The sequence below is a fragment of the Macrobrachium nipponense genome, chromosome 2 (assembly GCF_015104395.2).
Source record: "Macrobrachium nipponense isolate FS-2020 chromosome 2, ASM1510439v2, whole genome shotgun sequence".
NCBI lineage: Eukaryota > Metazoa > Arthropoda > Malacostraca > Decapoda > Palaemonidae > Macrobrachium > Macrobrachium nipponense.
Genome location: NC_087201.1, coordinates 77196285 through 77212158, shown reverse-complemented (window position 1 = coordinate 77212158; position 15874 = coordinate 77196285). Strand labels below are relative to the sequence as shown.

At 41.4% G+C, this 15874-nt stretch overlaps 1 protein-coding gene across 1 annotated transcript in view; it reads right to left on the bottom strand.

Annotated features, from left to right (window-relative positions):
* The window catches only part of LOC135220677 (xylosyl- and glucuronyltransferase LARGE2s-like), a gene marked incomplete in the record, with an annotated part of 198997 nt that overhangs the window by 62737 nt on the left and 120386 nt on the right, over nucleotides 1-15874 (bottom strand). The window contains 2 exon segments of the mRNA XM_064258056.1: nucleotides 10657-10763; nucleotides 11731-11886. Of these exon segments, the coding sequence (XP_064114126.1) occupies nucleotides 10657-10763; nucleotides 11731-11886 (263 nt within the window).

The window sequence follows — 15874 nt, the reverse complement described above, 5'->3', positions numbered from 1 at the left end:
TTGTAAATAAACATGTAACAAAACAAAAAAGAGGTCTCAAATAAAAGATAAAATAAAATAAAAGAATATAATTGTTAATAAAGATACATATACACAATGATACAAAAATAGAAATATTGCTTAAATTAAACTTAATGCTAATAATATTTCTTAACTTAAGCAATTTACATATATACAGGGCTTACATGCATATATGTTCCGAAATAGTATCTGTGTATTGACAGTATCAAGAACTCTAGAGCAATTAAGACAATAAGTTGAGCAGAACAAACTTCAATAACAATAATATATAAAGGAATGTATATAACTTAATATACAAAACCCGTAACCATTACAATTAAGATGTATCCCCTAGCATAAAAATAAGGGGATCACATCTAAGAGATCAAAATATACAATCGATTGTGAGTGTCCCTAGCAAAAAAATAAGGGACACCCACCATATCATCATAAAGCAGCTAAGACACAAGGTAACCGTAGATTGAACAAGGCAGGAATAGACGAACCGTTGGGTGAGACAGGTAGAAAGGAGGACTGGATCTTCTACTAAAGATTAGGCCGAGTCGGGGAACTATGTTACCCGCCGCCACTGCTGAAAATTTCAGAGCTTCCAAGACTTTAAGTAATTGACGTTTAAATACTGTCGTCGATTTCCATCCAGTATATTTTTTCAACTCATCGAAGTTCATATGTTGGAAATAGTTAATTGAGGTGGCTACTGCCCTGACATCATGTGCTTTTGGAAAAGAGTCAGGATTGGGCTTGTTTAATAAAGTACAGATCTGCTGCCTGATGCCTTTAATAGATAAGAAAGTACCACCTTTTTCTCTCTTAAAGAGAGGACCCGATGAGGATGAAGGAGGTCCTAGACAGAAAGGCTCGTAAGGTCGATACTGGGCAAAGAGATATATCTTGTGGAAGGGGTACTACCTTCCATGGTTCCCACCTCATCAAAGGATCTTCATTCTTTGCTATAAAACTACGTTCCGGAGAAAGTAGCACTTCCCCTGTGGGAAGAAATTGAATGATGATACCGGGTCTCTGGATAAAGCCGACAGTTTCTGAATTCTAGCTCCCGAGGCCAAGCTTAATAAAAATAGAGTTTTTCTTAAGAGCATTATAAATGAGCATGTGTCATTATCAGTTTCTGAAGCCAGCTTTAGAACATCATTTAAGAACCATGACACTGACGTAGGCCTTACAGAAGGTCTAAGTCTAGCAAGCCTTGGAATAGACGTGAAGTAGAGTCTGTCAAGTCTATGTTGAAACCAAATTGAAACAAAAATCTTTTTCAAGGCTGACTTGTTTGTTGTAATGGTGCTAGCTGCTAAGCCTTTTTCAAATAAGACTGAAAAGGATATAGCTGAATTGATTGTCATGATTCTAATAATCTGAATCCTCAGGAAGGTTGCTAACTTTTTGACAGCAGCATCATACTGTCTCAAAGTTGAATCTCTTTTCTTATCGGATTCCAAGAAGAGATGTTTTGAGGGTCAATATTCGCATCTTCTTTTCGCTGCAAACTTCATGAAATCCATAAAGTTAGGGTTTTTAGAATCCTGAGGAAGCGAACACAGTCTTCGTTTGTACTGAACTGGAGAGCCTGGGACTGGGAATCCGAAGAGGGCGAAGAAAAAAACCCCAGTTCCAGAGAATTAGAGGGTACCAATTGCTCTTCGGCCAGTCTGGGGCTACTAGAGCCACTTGACCCTGAATGTCCTGAGAGTTGTTCAGTACCTTTCATGAGAAGATTCACTGGAGGAAAGACATAAATCTCTCCCCCCCCGTTGTTCCAGTCTAGGGCGGGGCGTCCGTGGCATAGGCCAGAGGGTCCAGGTTGGGGGCCACATAACATGGGAGTTTGTGGTTCGCTTGGGATGCGAAGAGATCCACTTGTAGGCCTGGAACTCTCTGAAAAGCCATTGGAACGAACTGTTGTCCAGTGACCATTCCGACTCTAGAGGTACTGATCGGGATAGAGCATCTGCTATGACGTTTCTCACTCCAGCTATATGGGTGGAGGAGAGGTGCCAACTGAACTTGTCCGGCAAGGGAGAAGATGGCTACCATGACATGATTTAGATGACGTGATTTGGAGCCTCCCCTGTTTATACAATGTACTACCACTGCGCTGTCCAAGACTAGACTTTAACGTGGGAGTACTTTGACGGACGTAACCTTTTTAGAGTCAAGAACACTGCCATTGCTTCCAGTACGTTTTTTATATGGACTGACGGAACTGAGGTGACCAAGTTCCCTGAACGTTTCTTGAACTGGGAATATCCTCCCCAAACCGCTTAATGAAGCGTCCGTGTGGGATGGTAATCCCCGGAGGAGGAAACTGAAGGGGCACTGATATCGATAAGTTCTTGATTTCGCCACGGGCGAAGTCGATTCCGTAGAATCTGAGGGACTGAGGATAACTTGTCTGGACCTGACATTTGCTCTGTGAGCGCCAGATTCTGGTTAGGTCTTTCAGTTTGGCTTTCATCAAGATGTTTGTCACTGATGCAAACTGGAGTGAACCAGGATCCTTTCCTGAGTTCTTCTTGACGCAAGTTTGTGACTCAGAAATTGCTTTACTGACTTCGCTATTTCCTTCCTCTTGGCTGATGGAATCGACAGAGTATGGGAGGATAGATTCCATTGGATGCCCAGCCACTGAAAGTTTGACTCTGGAGTGAGTATTGACTTGGTCCTGTTTATCTTGAAGCCTAGATATCCAGGAACTGAATCACTTTCAGTGTTGCTACGTGGCATTCCTCGACTGTTGGAGCCCAGATCAACCAATCGTCGAGATACGCTACTACCATAACCCATTTGCGATCTTAGTTGTTGAACTACTACTTCCGCCAATCTTCGTGACACCCTGGTGGTGCTACGTTGAGCCCGAAAGGAACTACCTTGAAGGAGAATGTCTGGTCTCCTATTTTGAACGCCCAGATACGGACGGAAGTGTCTTGCAATAGGGATATGATAGTAAGCGTCTGTAAGATCGATAGAGGTGGTGACGGCCCCACGGGGAAGTAAGGTCCGTACCTGCGAGATCGTGAGCATCTTGAACTTGTCGCAGCGAATGGCTAAGTTTAAGCGGGACAAGTCTAAGATTACCCTTCTTTTTTGTGATCCTTTCTTTGGCACGCTGAATAAGCGTCCTTGAAATTTTAACCTGTGACTCTCGCTATAGCTCCTTTCTGAAGGAGGTCCTCCGCATACTCCGTCAATTCTTTGGATGGAAAGTTTTTTGGGGGCGGAAAGGTCTTGGATGGGGGCGGGTCCGCTATCCAGCTCCAACCCAGACCTTTTGATACAATGCTCTGCGCCCCACTTGCTGAACAAAAAAGTTCCACCGGTGGCGGAAGTGAAACAGCCTCCCTCCTACCTGAACATCCTCATGGCTTTGATAGCCTCCTCTCGGCCTCCCCTGAAAATGCTTCCCTCTCCTGTTGAAGGGCCCTCCCGATCCTCTCCCACGAAAGGATCGTTTACCTCTGCCCCCCTTACCCGAGCGGTCATACTTCTGGGAAGCCTGACCCTCGAAGACTTGATTGTAGGCTGGAGAGAGGGCGTAAGAGGTGGAGGGTTGAGGCTGGGGGGAATAACATATATTGGCTGCGACTGAGCCTTGGAGGTAGAAGGTTGAGCTGCTTGCACCAACTGAACAGCTGGAACCTGCTGTGTAAAGCGTGGCTGCTTCTTCTGGTAGGGCTGGAAACGTCTGGGTTCCTTTGAGCCTTACCCTTGATCACTTGATCTTGACGTCTCTTGGCCGTAAGACCCCACGATCTTTAAGGCTTTGGTTTAATCTCGTAGCCTCTGCCTGGACCTCCTTCACCATCGCCTCTGGGAAGAGGTCTGCTCCCCAGATGCTCGATGTGAGCAACTTATTCGGCTCATGCCGAATTGTTGCTTCTTGTAGGACATGTTTCCTACAATTCGTCCTAGCCGTGGCGAACTCAAAACATATCAGACTGTACCGTTTGAGTCAGAGACTTGGTGAGAAGCTTAAAGAGTGGCTCCGAACCATAGGAAATGGTAGCCACCTCGGTCATGGCCATGGGTATTAATAGACCTGGCTAACCGCGATTTGGAATCGAATTCCGCCTGAATAGTCTATCCGGAAGCCTAGGTAGCTTCTCACCAACTGCTCCATAGCACAGTCTGGTTTGAGTTGCCCGCTGAAAAGGTGTTTGGGCAAATCTTCCCACAACTCACCGGCTGATGGGGAGTAGGAGACGTAGGGTCCGCTTCCTTCAGCTGAGGCATCGAATCCCCCTTCTGGGCTGCTGGAATGGTGGTTGTAGCGATCTTTGTCAAGAAAGGGAGCGGGGTACTCTCTTCCATTGTAAAGATCGTAAACGGACTCTTAAACGATTGAATCTTGGTATTGGAACATCCATGTCCCTCTAGACACCTGAGCCATTCTCTCTGAGCCTGGTCTCGTGAATAGAGGATGTCTCTTTTGGTACCTTATCGTACCCGAGTCATAGCCGAGGCGGTGAGTCTGGCATAGCCGATGAAGGGAGGCTGACGGTCTTCCGGTAGAACTCGAAGTCTTCAATCCTCCGAGTTCCACATTCCGGGATAGAGATAAGCCCGTCTTGGAACGGGGGCGTATGATGCTACTCTCCAAGGATTGTTCATTGAGAACGGAGGTAGAGAGTCATACGGGGGTAATTGGCCTCCCCCTGTGCTGGAAAGTTGGGGAAGAAGCTAGTGGAGCTTGGCTCAGTCCGGCTATAATGTTGTCCTGAGAGTTTGATCCTATCAGACAACCGGGAGATCATTTGTTCCATACTGGATTTCAGAGAACCAACCAGATCGCCCACTGTTGCAAAAAGGCCAGCGTTGGAATCCAAAAGCCGGAGCTGCTGCGGAGGTGGAAGGGTGGCTCTGAACCGGAACCAAGGGCAGTGGAACTGTCGACTCCGCTGGAGTGTGTGATCTCTCCCTGGAGGATCTACTCTTAGAGGATTTAGAGCCGGACCCAGAAGCTTTAGACCTATCTGCTCCGGGATTTCTAGCCGGAGACTTACGAGAAGAGGATGACGCCGACGCCGTCTTTTTAGATGACGACGACGTCTTGGTCAAGGTTTTAACAGCTTGACCTTTGACCTTGTGTCTAACGCAAGCGTCAGGAGAAGTATATATTCAGCACCCGTAAAGCCTTGGAAAGGTGGAGAGGTTGCGGGGTAGGGGAAGATCCAGTAGCACCCCAGGGTATCCCTTGGGCGTCCAACGTACCTACCTCGACCAACAGGTCGTCTACACCTACCATAGGTTAAATATTAATATCCAATGTTGCGACTACCGAGGAGATATCCTGGCCTTGATCTGTTAACGAGGCAGCCAAGCTGTTGCTGGATGAAGGCGATAGTCGGGGCAGCCTCTGCTGGGTCGACGTAGCCTGTTGACTTTCCTCCGGGGAAGATTTTTTTTTTTTTTTTTTCAGTACCGCCCCAACTTGCTTTTCAAGAATGTAGGGCATACCCTTGGCGGCGTTCTCCAAAACCGCCGACCCAGGCCCGCAGGGTTGCCAGTGCGGTATCCTTCACAGCCGGAGCCTGAAAGAGAGGGTATTGATTAGATTTTAAGATTAAACTTAAAACTAAAACAAAATTAAAAGCTTAACTTAAAATTATAGGGGCTGCAAACCCCATGAATTTTTTATCTTAAGTTTGGAGGATTGAATTTTAGAAAACTTAAGAATTATAACCAAATGGGGACTGGCTAACGGAGTTGGAATACTTACCCCGTCTAAAAGCTGGCTCACCAGATCATAACAAATGGTGCACGTCGTCTCGTGATACCAGACCTGGATGTCCCCGTGCGGAGTCGCGCATGGAGCATGGGACCGGCAAACTTCGTGTCCACATGGGTCTTGAAGTGTGGCGGCGCATCCCGGATGCTCACAGTGGTGGTCTGTAAGTGAAAAGACACATGATTATCTTAAAGGTAGTCACTACAGGCTAAAGGATAGAAGAACTCCGTTGCATGCCGGAGCTCGGAAAAATTTGGGCATAACCCCTCCCTTACCACCGTGAATAGGCTATAACCGGAGAGATCCGGTGAGACAGGTGAGGGATGGGGGGGATGGTTTCAGGTGTTAGCTTAAGGTAAACTTACTAGTTTAACATAACGATCTTAAACCTATAAAATACGAACGTACCGGACTAAATCCAGTGCGTGGCGGAGTGTCGTGACTCAGCGAGCCGGAGTGGTTAGTAGAGACCAAAACTGTGTATCCCGGTCCACCCTGTTTGGGTGGACTAGCACCTTTCCGCTGGATGCTGGGGCTCCGGTGGCAAAGGAGCCCAGTAAGGTGGGAAATGCGAGAGGACAAACAGACTCGGGCTAGCAACGGAGCGACGGAGTAGTCGGCGGAGGGGGGAAAGGCCCGTCCCCCCACCTTACCATCCGGCCGGACCGAGAAGCTGGAGAGGTCGAGTCCAGTCTGGGTCTGTCCCGTCCCTCTACTCCCTCCGCCTGGGGGGAGAGGGAGGCAGGCTCGGGTATGCGGAGCGAGCATGGGTAGACCAACCCACCCCCCTGACTATATGGAAGAGCGGGAGGGGGGAAGAAGACTGGACAGGCGTCTGGCTGCTCCGTGATCACGTAGTGACCCACGGGGCGGTAACTAACACAAAAAACAATGAGACACTAAGGCCTAGAAAAAACCACGGCTGAACAGAGAGATGTCTATCGGGAAGCAACCCGAACTGAGGAGCGGTTAGCATATGGGCCCTAGGGGCCCTAACCTAGGCTAAATGAAGCCAGACGGCCTACACTAACCTAAATACAATATAATATAAAATGAATAAAACATGAAAGAAGAAAACAAAATAGTAGGAGAAAAAAATCCAGGAGTGTACGACTAACCCGAAGGAAAGTCTACCACTCAAGCTAGCCGCCGCCGATACTAAGAGCCGTGGCTAGGGTCTGGATAGAAGGAGCCTACATAAGGTAAGAAGGCATGCATGCATGACAAAAAACCGTGTAGACTGTACCCTAAAACAAAACGGATGATTAAAATAGAGCGTATTAAAGTAAGGGAATGTTCTGGGTATGGGAGACCAAGAACGAACCCCCCACGACAGCAGAACAATGCTGCCATGCTTTCCGACCTAGAGTTCGTATTTATACCTAGAAAAAACGGCAAATACGGGCTCAGGGCCGAAAAAAAAAACCAATTAGCAATAATACTGAGTACTTAACTTAGCTGCTGCGATTGGCTGCACGCTCCATGGTAAATAAATCCAAGAAAAGGGCACAAAAAACACAGAGCAAAAAAGAAAAAAAGGCACGTGTATACCTGTGCGCTAACTGAAAAGGATGGCCACCAGAGGCGCAGCAGTCGGCAGCATGGGATGGAGTAGTAGTAGTTGCTGCACCCAACTCTGTGGGTCGGCTCTCCTCTTGTGGGGATTTTGTAGTGGGAGATTTTCTATTGGTATTCGGCTCGTGGTTAGTGGTCTCACTCGCCATAGTGTTCATACCGACACCCTCTTGGAGGGTGAGCGAGTCAGTTGTACTGACCTTTTTTCTTTGATTTATTTATTCTCTGGTATGTGTTAGTACATTTACCCTAGAAATAATTGATTAAAGGATATTTCGCGCAGCGACACGAAGCTATCCCAGAAATTAATATTTTGTTCCAATAATAATACTATATGTACTATAATAATAATATTATAACTGTAATTACAAAATTCATATGTGAGTATCTTAAATACAATAATCTTTCCATTTCACTCTTTTAAATACTGTAAAGACAACTCTCTCTCTCTCTCTCTCTCTCTCTCTCTCCTCTCTCTCTCTCTCTCTCTCTCCACAAGATACGTATGTCATAGTGGTAACTCACTCTCTCTCTCTCTTGGCTGCAAGTGTTAGAAGTACGTATGTATGTACGTACTACCTATATACCTTTAATGGTACTAATGTTTATGATTACTTTGAAATTATATTAATACAATCTCTAAGATTAATACATTATTATGATGATAATTTTTAAGGTAAATTTGATGTAGGATGTTACATAAGGTATACAATTGGTATTTCTATTTCTTCCTTCTTTTATCTCTCTCTCTCTCTCTCTCTCTCTCTCTCTCTCTCTCTCTCAGCAAAAGAATTGATATACAGACAAGCATAATTCCAGCTTCCTCTCTTTCTCTCTTCTCTGGAAAAGATATGTATTTATCATAAGGAGTTATTTTCTCTCTCTCTCTCTCTCTCTCTCTCTCTCTCTCTCTCTCTCTCTCTCTCTCTCTCTCTCTCTCTCTGTGTTACTGGCAGTTTATATATTTCTAATGGTAAAATGTTTAAGATGACTGGGAAATGATATTAATAATACCAATTCAATGGTATATTTGATGTAGGATGATACTTTAAATATACATTTGGTATTTGAACTTTCAAGATAGGCAAATATAGGCATTTTTAGAAGGGAGTTCTAACTATTCGCGGGTTTGAGCTATTTGTGGGGGTGCCTGGTACCCTTCCCCGCGAATACGGAGGGAACACTGTATATAATATATATATATATATATATATATATATATATATATATATATATATATATATATATGTATACACACATACACAATCCTGAATTATCCAATATTCAGAATCATTCCCAGATTTGTGGTGCCTGCTTGTACATAAATGATTTCAAGGTTATCGGATCTGCCCGTAAAACGAGGAGTTGATGGTGTTGGAGTCACTTATCGTAAAAGCTATTGTACCAACTCTAAACACCCAATCATTGTCCACACAACTGTTTACAACATAACTGCCTGTTTGTTTACTCTCCAAATTGGCCTTAGTCATCTTTCGTATGTTTATTTTCTCTCTGCCTTTTTAGCCACTTTTTAACTCTTACCTTTGTAGGTGTTCCTTTCAAGTTCTTCTTTAAATTTTTCTACTTGTAAATGTCAAAAATTTTTTGTTTTCTTAGATTTTTTAAGTGAGTGAGTGATGTTTTAGTATTCATAGTATGTAATTTTCCAGCCTTGAGGATACATAATGTGATGTGAAACGTTGGCATAATAAACGATACTTGTGAAAGACATGCCTTTAGCCCTCTTCAACCTGGATATATATACAGTCTGGTCCCAAATTACATGTGTTCGAATTGTGCGATTCCCCTTTTATGGAGTCGCTAGTTCTCAAAAAAGATTTTCTGTATTTGTGAGCCGTTCAAAGTCTGTGAATCATGCGCCGCAAAACGTATAAAATCTATTGCCTTTTCAAGTATTGGGGGGGGGGTTGCTGGTATCTAAGAGAAGGGTTGGGGGTAATGCTTGGAGAAAAAACTATTATTACTCCATGGTGGAATGCAAGAGAAAGATTTCCTGCTCAGCCATTAGCTAAGATGGAAGGCTCTAGCCTCACGCTTTTGTGACGTCATAGCGCAGTGTGTATGAATGATTGGTATCATCACCATCGTCATACGTATTATTCAGATACTTTAGCAACATTATTGCCATGAGCTGCTCAAACAAATTTGACTACATTGTGTATTGGTAGGTGGCATGGTTAGCCCTGACCCATAGGCGCTACAGTGGCAAACCACAGGTCTTCCTAACAGACGGGTATGCTAACTATTGCTGAGGAAGATTGACAATAGTACTGCAACTATATGCAGCATACTTAGGTAAGTCATCGCAGAATTTAACTCCAAAAACATAAGTTCACATTTAGTTTCTTGTTCTTTGCTACCAAACATTAAGGTATTTGGAATAAAGAATGGGGCCTTGAAACTTGTGGCTTGACTTAAGACCAGAAATGTTTTTGGGTTGTTGGGATTAAAATTTTAAAGCTTTTTGTCATGTGTCAATTTCTTTGTAAAGCTCCCTGAAGATGAGACAGTGACTACACTATCAAATATTAGGTTTTGATGCTCAAAAACCTATTTTTGGTAGTTGCTGTCAAGTCCTCAAAACACTCCCACTTCCCTGACAATAATGCATGGGATTTGAGTAAGGGATCATCCTGCATTGACCAACAGAAAGTAATGGCATCTTGGTCTGTTTCTGGTCATATGTAAACAATATGACGGTGCATGTGCACATAGCCACTTCTTCTTCTTGCGGTTTATTTTTGACATAGGTAAGCTGGGTTGAGTATTCGCTGAGGATGAGAGAAAGTACCCTCTTATCCTGAGTCCCTTATACTCCATCATGTTTTATAATATTTATCATTATAACACAATACCTGGACACAAGACCATCTAAAAGAGAATTCTTTGACACCAGTCTGGTCACCATGGAGTCCTCATTAGACCATGGAAAGGGTAACTCCTTAAGGACTAAACAGCAACTACCAAAAATAGGTTTTTCCTACGTCAAAACCTGATTGGTTTTTCCTACGTCAAAACCTGATTTTTATCACAATCACCATGCCAAATTTCCATTTGGTTCAGTCTCAGTGCAACAGGGTATCTACTATGTAAATTAATGGGTTTTATAAAATGTGTGTGTATAGGTATGCAAGGTTAACCTTAGATTTTGGGGTAACTTACTATAGCTGAAGCTCATCACTACATTTATTGCCATTTTGGAGAAAAACAGTCCCCTTGGCACTTTTACTACAATTAAAAGAAGTGTTACTGCAAATTCTAAAGTACAAACCAATCCTCTTGAATTTTACACAAATTACCTGAATGTGAATAATTCCCCCATATCTAGTCTGTTCAACAATTCAGCCTTGCTCCGAGGGAAGGATAGACGATAACGCTGTGTTTCAAAGGCTGGAACAATCCATGCCTATTGGAGAGGAAAATATTGTAAACTTTACAATAAGATATTCACAAATGTATATTCCACATAACTTTGAATTCTTGAAGACCTACAAAAAGTGGGCCCATTTTCATAATCTTAAAGTTAGTAATAAATTTGCAACTAATATTCACAATAAAAGAACAATTTCATTTGTGAGATACAGTACTACTAAGAATCTGAGCATTACATCATCTAATATGACTGTTGGTATAGTACATTCACAATTGACAGTTGTTTGGAAGGAAGTAATTTCATACTTAACTACTAAATCACTTAGTGGTTTATCACCCTTTGCCTATAGGGGAACTCATTAATAAACATAATCTTGATAAAACACTTTCAGTTGCTAAATTAATTTGAGAAGGAATTAAATTTTTTTTACCAAAACTGAGAATGCTGTAATTACATACTATCCTATTATATTTAAAGGCTGATTCTCATCTTCAGATAGTTTACTTACTTTCATAATGGGTGTATGACCTGGATACTATCATGGTGATATAGCTAAACATGTAAATATATTTGTTTTAAAGAACAGGTTTACATTTATTTACTGTCCTCATATAAAATGTTTTGAAAAAAGTATAATAATTTCTAGACCTGCTTTTTCTTTAGGAGGTGATTTTTTTAATATTAATGTAGACGCAACACATTTTGGCTGTTGCACTTTTGCTGCAATGAGATGATGTGATTACCATACTGTATGAGCTAGTGAAGGTCTTAAACCACAGCCTTATTCAATTTCCAGGTTTACATGTTTTCAAAGCAGCTTGTATACTTTACCTCCTAATTCCTCTGCTATGTAAACCAAGATGTCTACATATCTTTAAAATATTTTGATTTGTAATGATTGCAATTTTCTCCTGTCCTTGTCTTAATCTTTACTTAAAGTTTTATTACATATATACGTACTACACTACCCTGCTACATTGTACAGTACATATACTCTTACCTTTTTACTATCGTCTGGATGTAAATTTTGGAGGGTTTTCCTTAAATACACATAAAGGCCAAACATAGGCAGGAAGTCTATATCAGTAAGGAAGACATAAGGTGTGTTTACGTGCTGCAAACCAACATTTCGTAGGAAATTTACTGGGTAGAAATTCTGAAAAATAAGGTATTAATTACACAATGTAACCAAATTAACTTTACAATCACTTTGGATAATTAGGTGCAAATTTATTCCTACTTTACCCAATGAGGTACATCATTTCCTTTTAAAAACAATTTGCTTCTTAAAATCTAAGGGAATCATTCAAAAATCAACAAATGTACTTGTATTTATTACCATATTTAATAGCATAAGAGATCCCACTTTTCAAAAACCCAAGGGTTTACAGTGGACCCCCGGTATTCGCATTCTCCGGATTCGCGGACTCACACATTCCCGAACTCACACATTCGCGGATTTCTCTCGGGAACATTTCTCCGCATTATTTGCAGAAAATTCACACATTCGCTGTATTTTTCTGAGAAACATCCACAAATTCCTGGTTTTTTTTATCAATTTCATCATAAAATGCACTTTTTGTGATAAAACTATTTTTAAAAACCGAGTATGAACATTTTGAGTGGGTTTTACTTGACTTTTAACTAACAAAATAGGCTGTTTTTATCGTTTTTATTGGGATTCCAACTATTCGTGGGTTCTAACTATTCACGAGGGGGTCTGGTACGCATCCCCATGAATACGGGGGGACCACTGTACAGCAGTCCCTGGTTATTGGTGGACTCTGTTGATGGCGATCCGGTTTTATGGTGCTTGTCTAGCACCATAAAATTGACGATTTATGGCACCATAAGGTGCCAAGGTCTGGTTATCTTATAGAGTTATGGCACCATAACATACCTAACAGAGGCACCATTAACCAGATATTAGTGCCAAAAATCGCAGTTTCAGTTAATGGCAGTTCTCGCTTATCAGCACCCCGCCAAGAAAGGAACCCCAGCTGATAACTGGTGAACTGCCTATCAGGCAGTCCCTGGTATGGCGGACTCGGTTATTGCCAATCCAGTTTTATGGCACTTGTCTAGCGCCATAAAATCGGTGATTTATGGCAACATAACGGGCCAAGTTTCAGTTATCATCATCAAAATGTACCGATAATAGTTATGGCACTATAAGATACCTAACAGAGGTGCCATTGACTGGTTATCGGCACCATTAACTGATTCTTGGGGCCATAAATAGTCGAGTTTTGGTTAATGGGTGTTCACTTATCAGCAACCCTCCAAGAACAGAACCCCTGCCGATAACTGGGGATTGCCTGTAAAGTCATACATAAAGTAAGACTTAATTAATTCTATGTAATAAAATCTAAAATAAGAAGCTACTATCCCAGCAAAAATGTCCCCAATGGTGGTGGTTCTTAGGTTTTTATAATTTCATGAAGTACAATTACAATAATACAACAAAAATAAAATTATATAAAAGGGGAAACTTTAAAGAAATTTTTTTCAGGGAGAAAATTTGAGTTGACCATTACTTTTTTTTTTATTTTTTGATGATGATCTACTTACTGACATGTAAATTATAACATGCATATGATGATTTACAATATTGACAAACAAAGTACAATACAGACACTCCTCACTTGATTAATGACAGTGCTGACTTTAAACCAGTTCTAACTAATCAGTATTGTACATATAAATTGTAAATTCTGTGAGCAATTGTATGAACTGTCTGTTTACCCCTACTCTCTTCCTTGTGTTGTACTCAGTAGCGCCCGCAGAAATTTTATGAAGGGGGTGGGGTTTCCATATCACCCAGTCTCTCTCTCTACCCAAATTGACGAAGACCCAGTCCCACCAAGGAAAACTGTACCACCAAACTACAGGTTTAAATACTGCTTTATTTTTAAATATTATTACAAATGAAGCAACATTAATTTTTCAATCAAGAAAATACCAAGATTATTAGTGAATGATTAAAAAATCAAAATGGCATATGAATTAGTAGATCTTTCTTTTGAAATTTTATAAATCCAGTAGTGCCTTTGATTAATCTTAGATTATCGTGAAAAACATATTTAACAACGTACAATATAAAGTCAAGTCACCTCTTGACCTTTCTAGAAAATATACGGGTAACAGAAATTATTTCCTGATGATTTTCTGATAGGCCACGTTGAATATATAATTTGGCAAGCCCATTAGGTCGATCTTGCCCCATTGTTGCTCTTCTACAACTCTTTACGAGATTAAGGGTAGAAAAGCTCCTCTCGGCAGATGCAGATGAATCAGGCAAAAGATTTTTATAATAAAATTATGTTTTATTCAGCTGTAGGATTCCTACGCATGGCAGACTAACTTTCAAATTTCTTGGTGGCGTCACCATCATTAGTGTAGGTAACCAGTTACCACCCACTTCTGGTAAACTCGGCCATCAGCTCCAACTATGGGGAGGAGGGAGGGCTCGAATCAAATAATTGCTTGGTGAGTATGAATAAAACAATTTCATGATAAAAATATTGTTATTCAGTCTTACCAGGTGATTATTCAGTTAATTCCAAATTGAAAGGTGGAGGGTAATGGAGATAACACATTCTGAGATAAATAAATCATCAGGAGGGTTACAGCATGAAAGCATAGACTATTATGCTTGTCATACCTTACCTTGTAAGCGAGCTGCTGCAGGAGAGTCCTGCCGCTGGTTGGCACTCTGCTTACTTAGTAGAGAGAGTGGTAGTTAGACCGTGCATCTCCTCTACAAGAGGAGAGTTCCTTGTAGTCGTGGGCTAACCGCTGACTTAGCAAGGAAACAACAAAATACAAGTGGCCTTGCCCTAGGCGAGAACCAGATATGCAAACAAAACAATATATAGTCACCTACACCAAAAAACCTTGAAAACCATAACCAATATCCTCAGTGCCCAGTTGATTGGAGGGTATTCCAGGTACTAAGTACCTCCAGACTTTCCAAAGACTCAACAACCTTGATGCAAGGCAAAAATTTAGAGGGCAGACAACTCCCTCTGTGAAGCTTTTCCTAATACCCTGCCAGCAATGGATAAAGGACCAAGAGTACTACAGTTCTCGAAAACTGTCTCTATCTCTTCCAAGTAGTGAGTCGCGCAACACTGACTTAGACCTCCAGAACGTTGATTGTAGAATCATAGATAACAACAGGTTATTGTGGAACAATAACGAGGTAGCGACAGCTCTTACTTCGTACACTTTAACCTTCAACAGCGTGAGAGACTCATCCTTAACTTTGGAGTGTGCCTCGGTGATTAACAACTTGAGAAAGAAGGACATGGCATTCTTTGACATGGGATGAGAAGGATTCTTCACCGAACACCATAAACATTGTGAATGGCCTCTCAAATTCTCTGTTCTTTGCAGATAACAACTTAACGCCTTCACTGGACATAGGAGTCTCTCTTCTTCTTCTGGTCCGAGAATATCTGTAATATTCTAAATGATGAACGAGCGAGACCAAGGATCTGACGGAAACTCGTTCTTTGCCAAAAAGTTAAGGGCCCAGGAACAAACTGCATTCCCTTACGCGAAACCTACTCTTTTGTCTACAGTGTGAATTTTGCTGACAAGTTTCACTGAAGCCAGAGCAAAAAGAGAAAAAAGTCTTCTTTGTTAACCCTTAAACGCCGAAGCGGTATTTTAAAAATCGTCTCCCGTATGCCGGCGGCGTTCGCGTGTGAACGCCGAAGCGGAAAATATGTGCTTTTAAAAAATCACAGCACGCTTAGTTTTCAAGATTAAGAGTTCATTTTTGGCTCCTATTTTTTGTCAATGCCTGAAGTTTAGTATGCAACCATCAGAAATGAAAAAATATCATTATCATATATAAATATTGGGATATATGACAGCGCAAAAAAAAATTTCATATATAATTGTATATAAATCGCCCTGTGAGCAAAACGGTTAAAGTTAAAGAGTTAATTTTTTTTGCTGTATTGTACACTAAATTGCAATCATTTTGGTATATAACACATTGTAAAACGATCAAGGCAACACAGAGAAAATATTATCACAATATGATGCATGAATTCTTAACGCGCGGACGTAAAAAAAAGCTGTTCAAAAATTCACCATAAATTGAAATATTGTGCTAGAGACTTCCCGTTTGT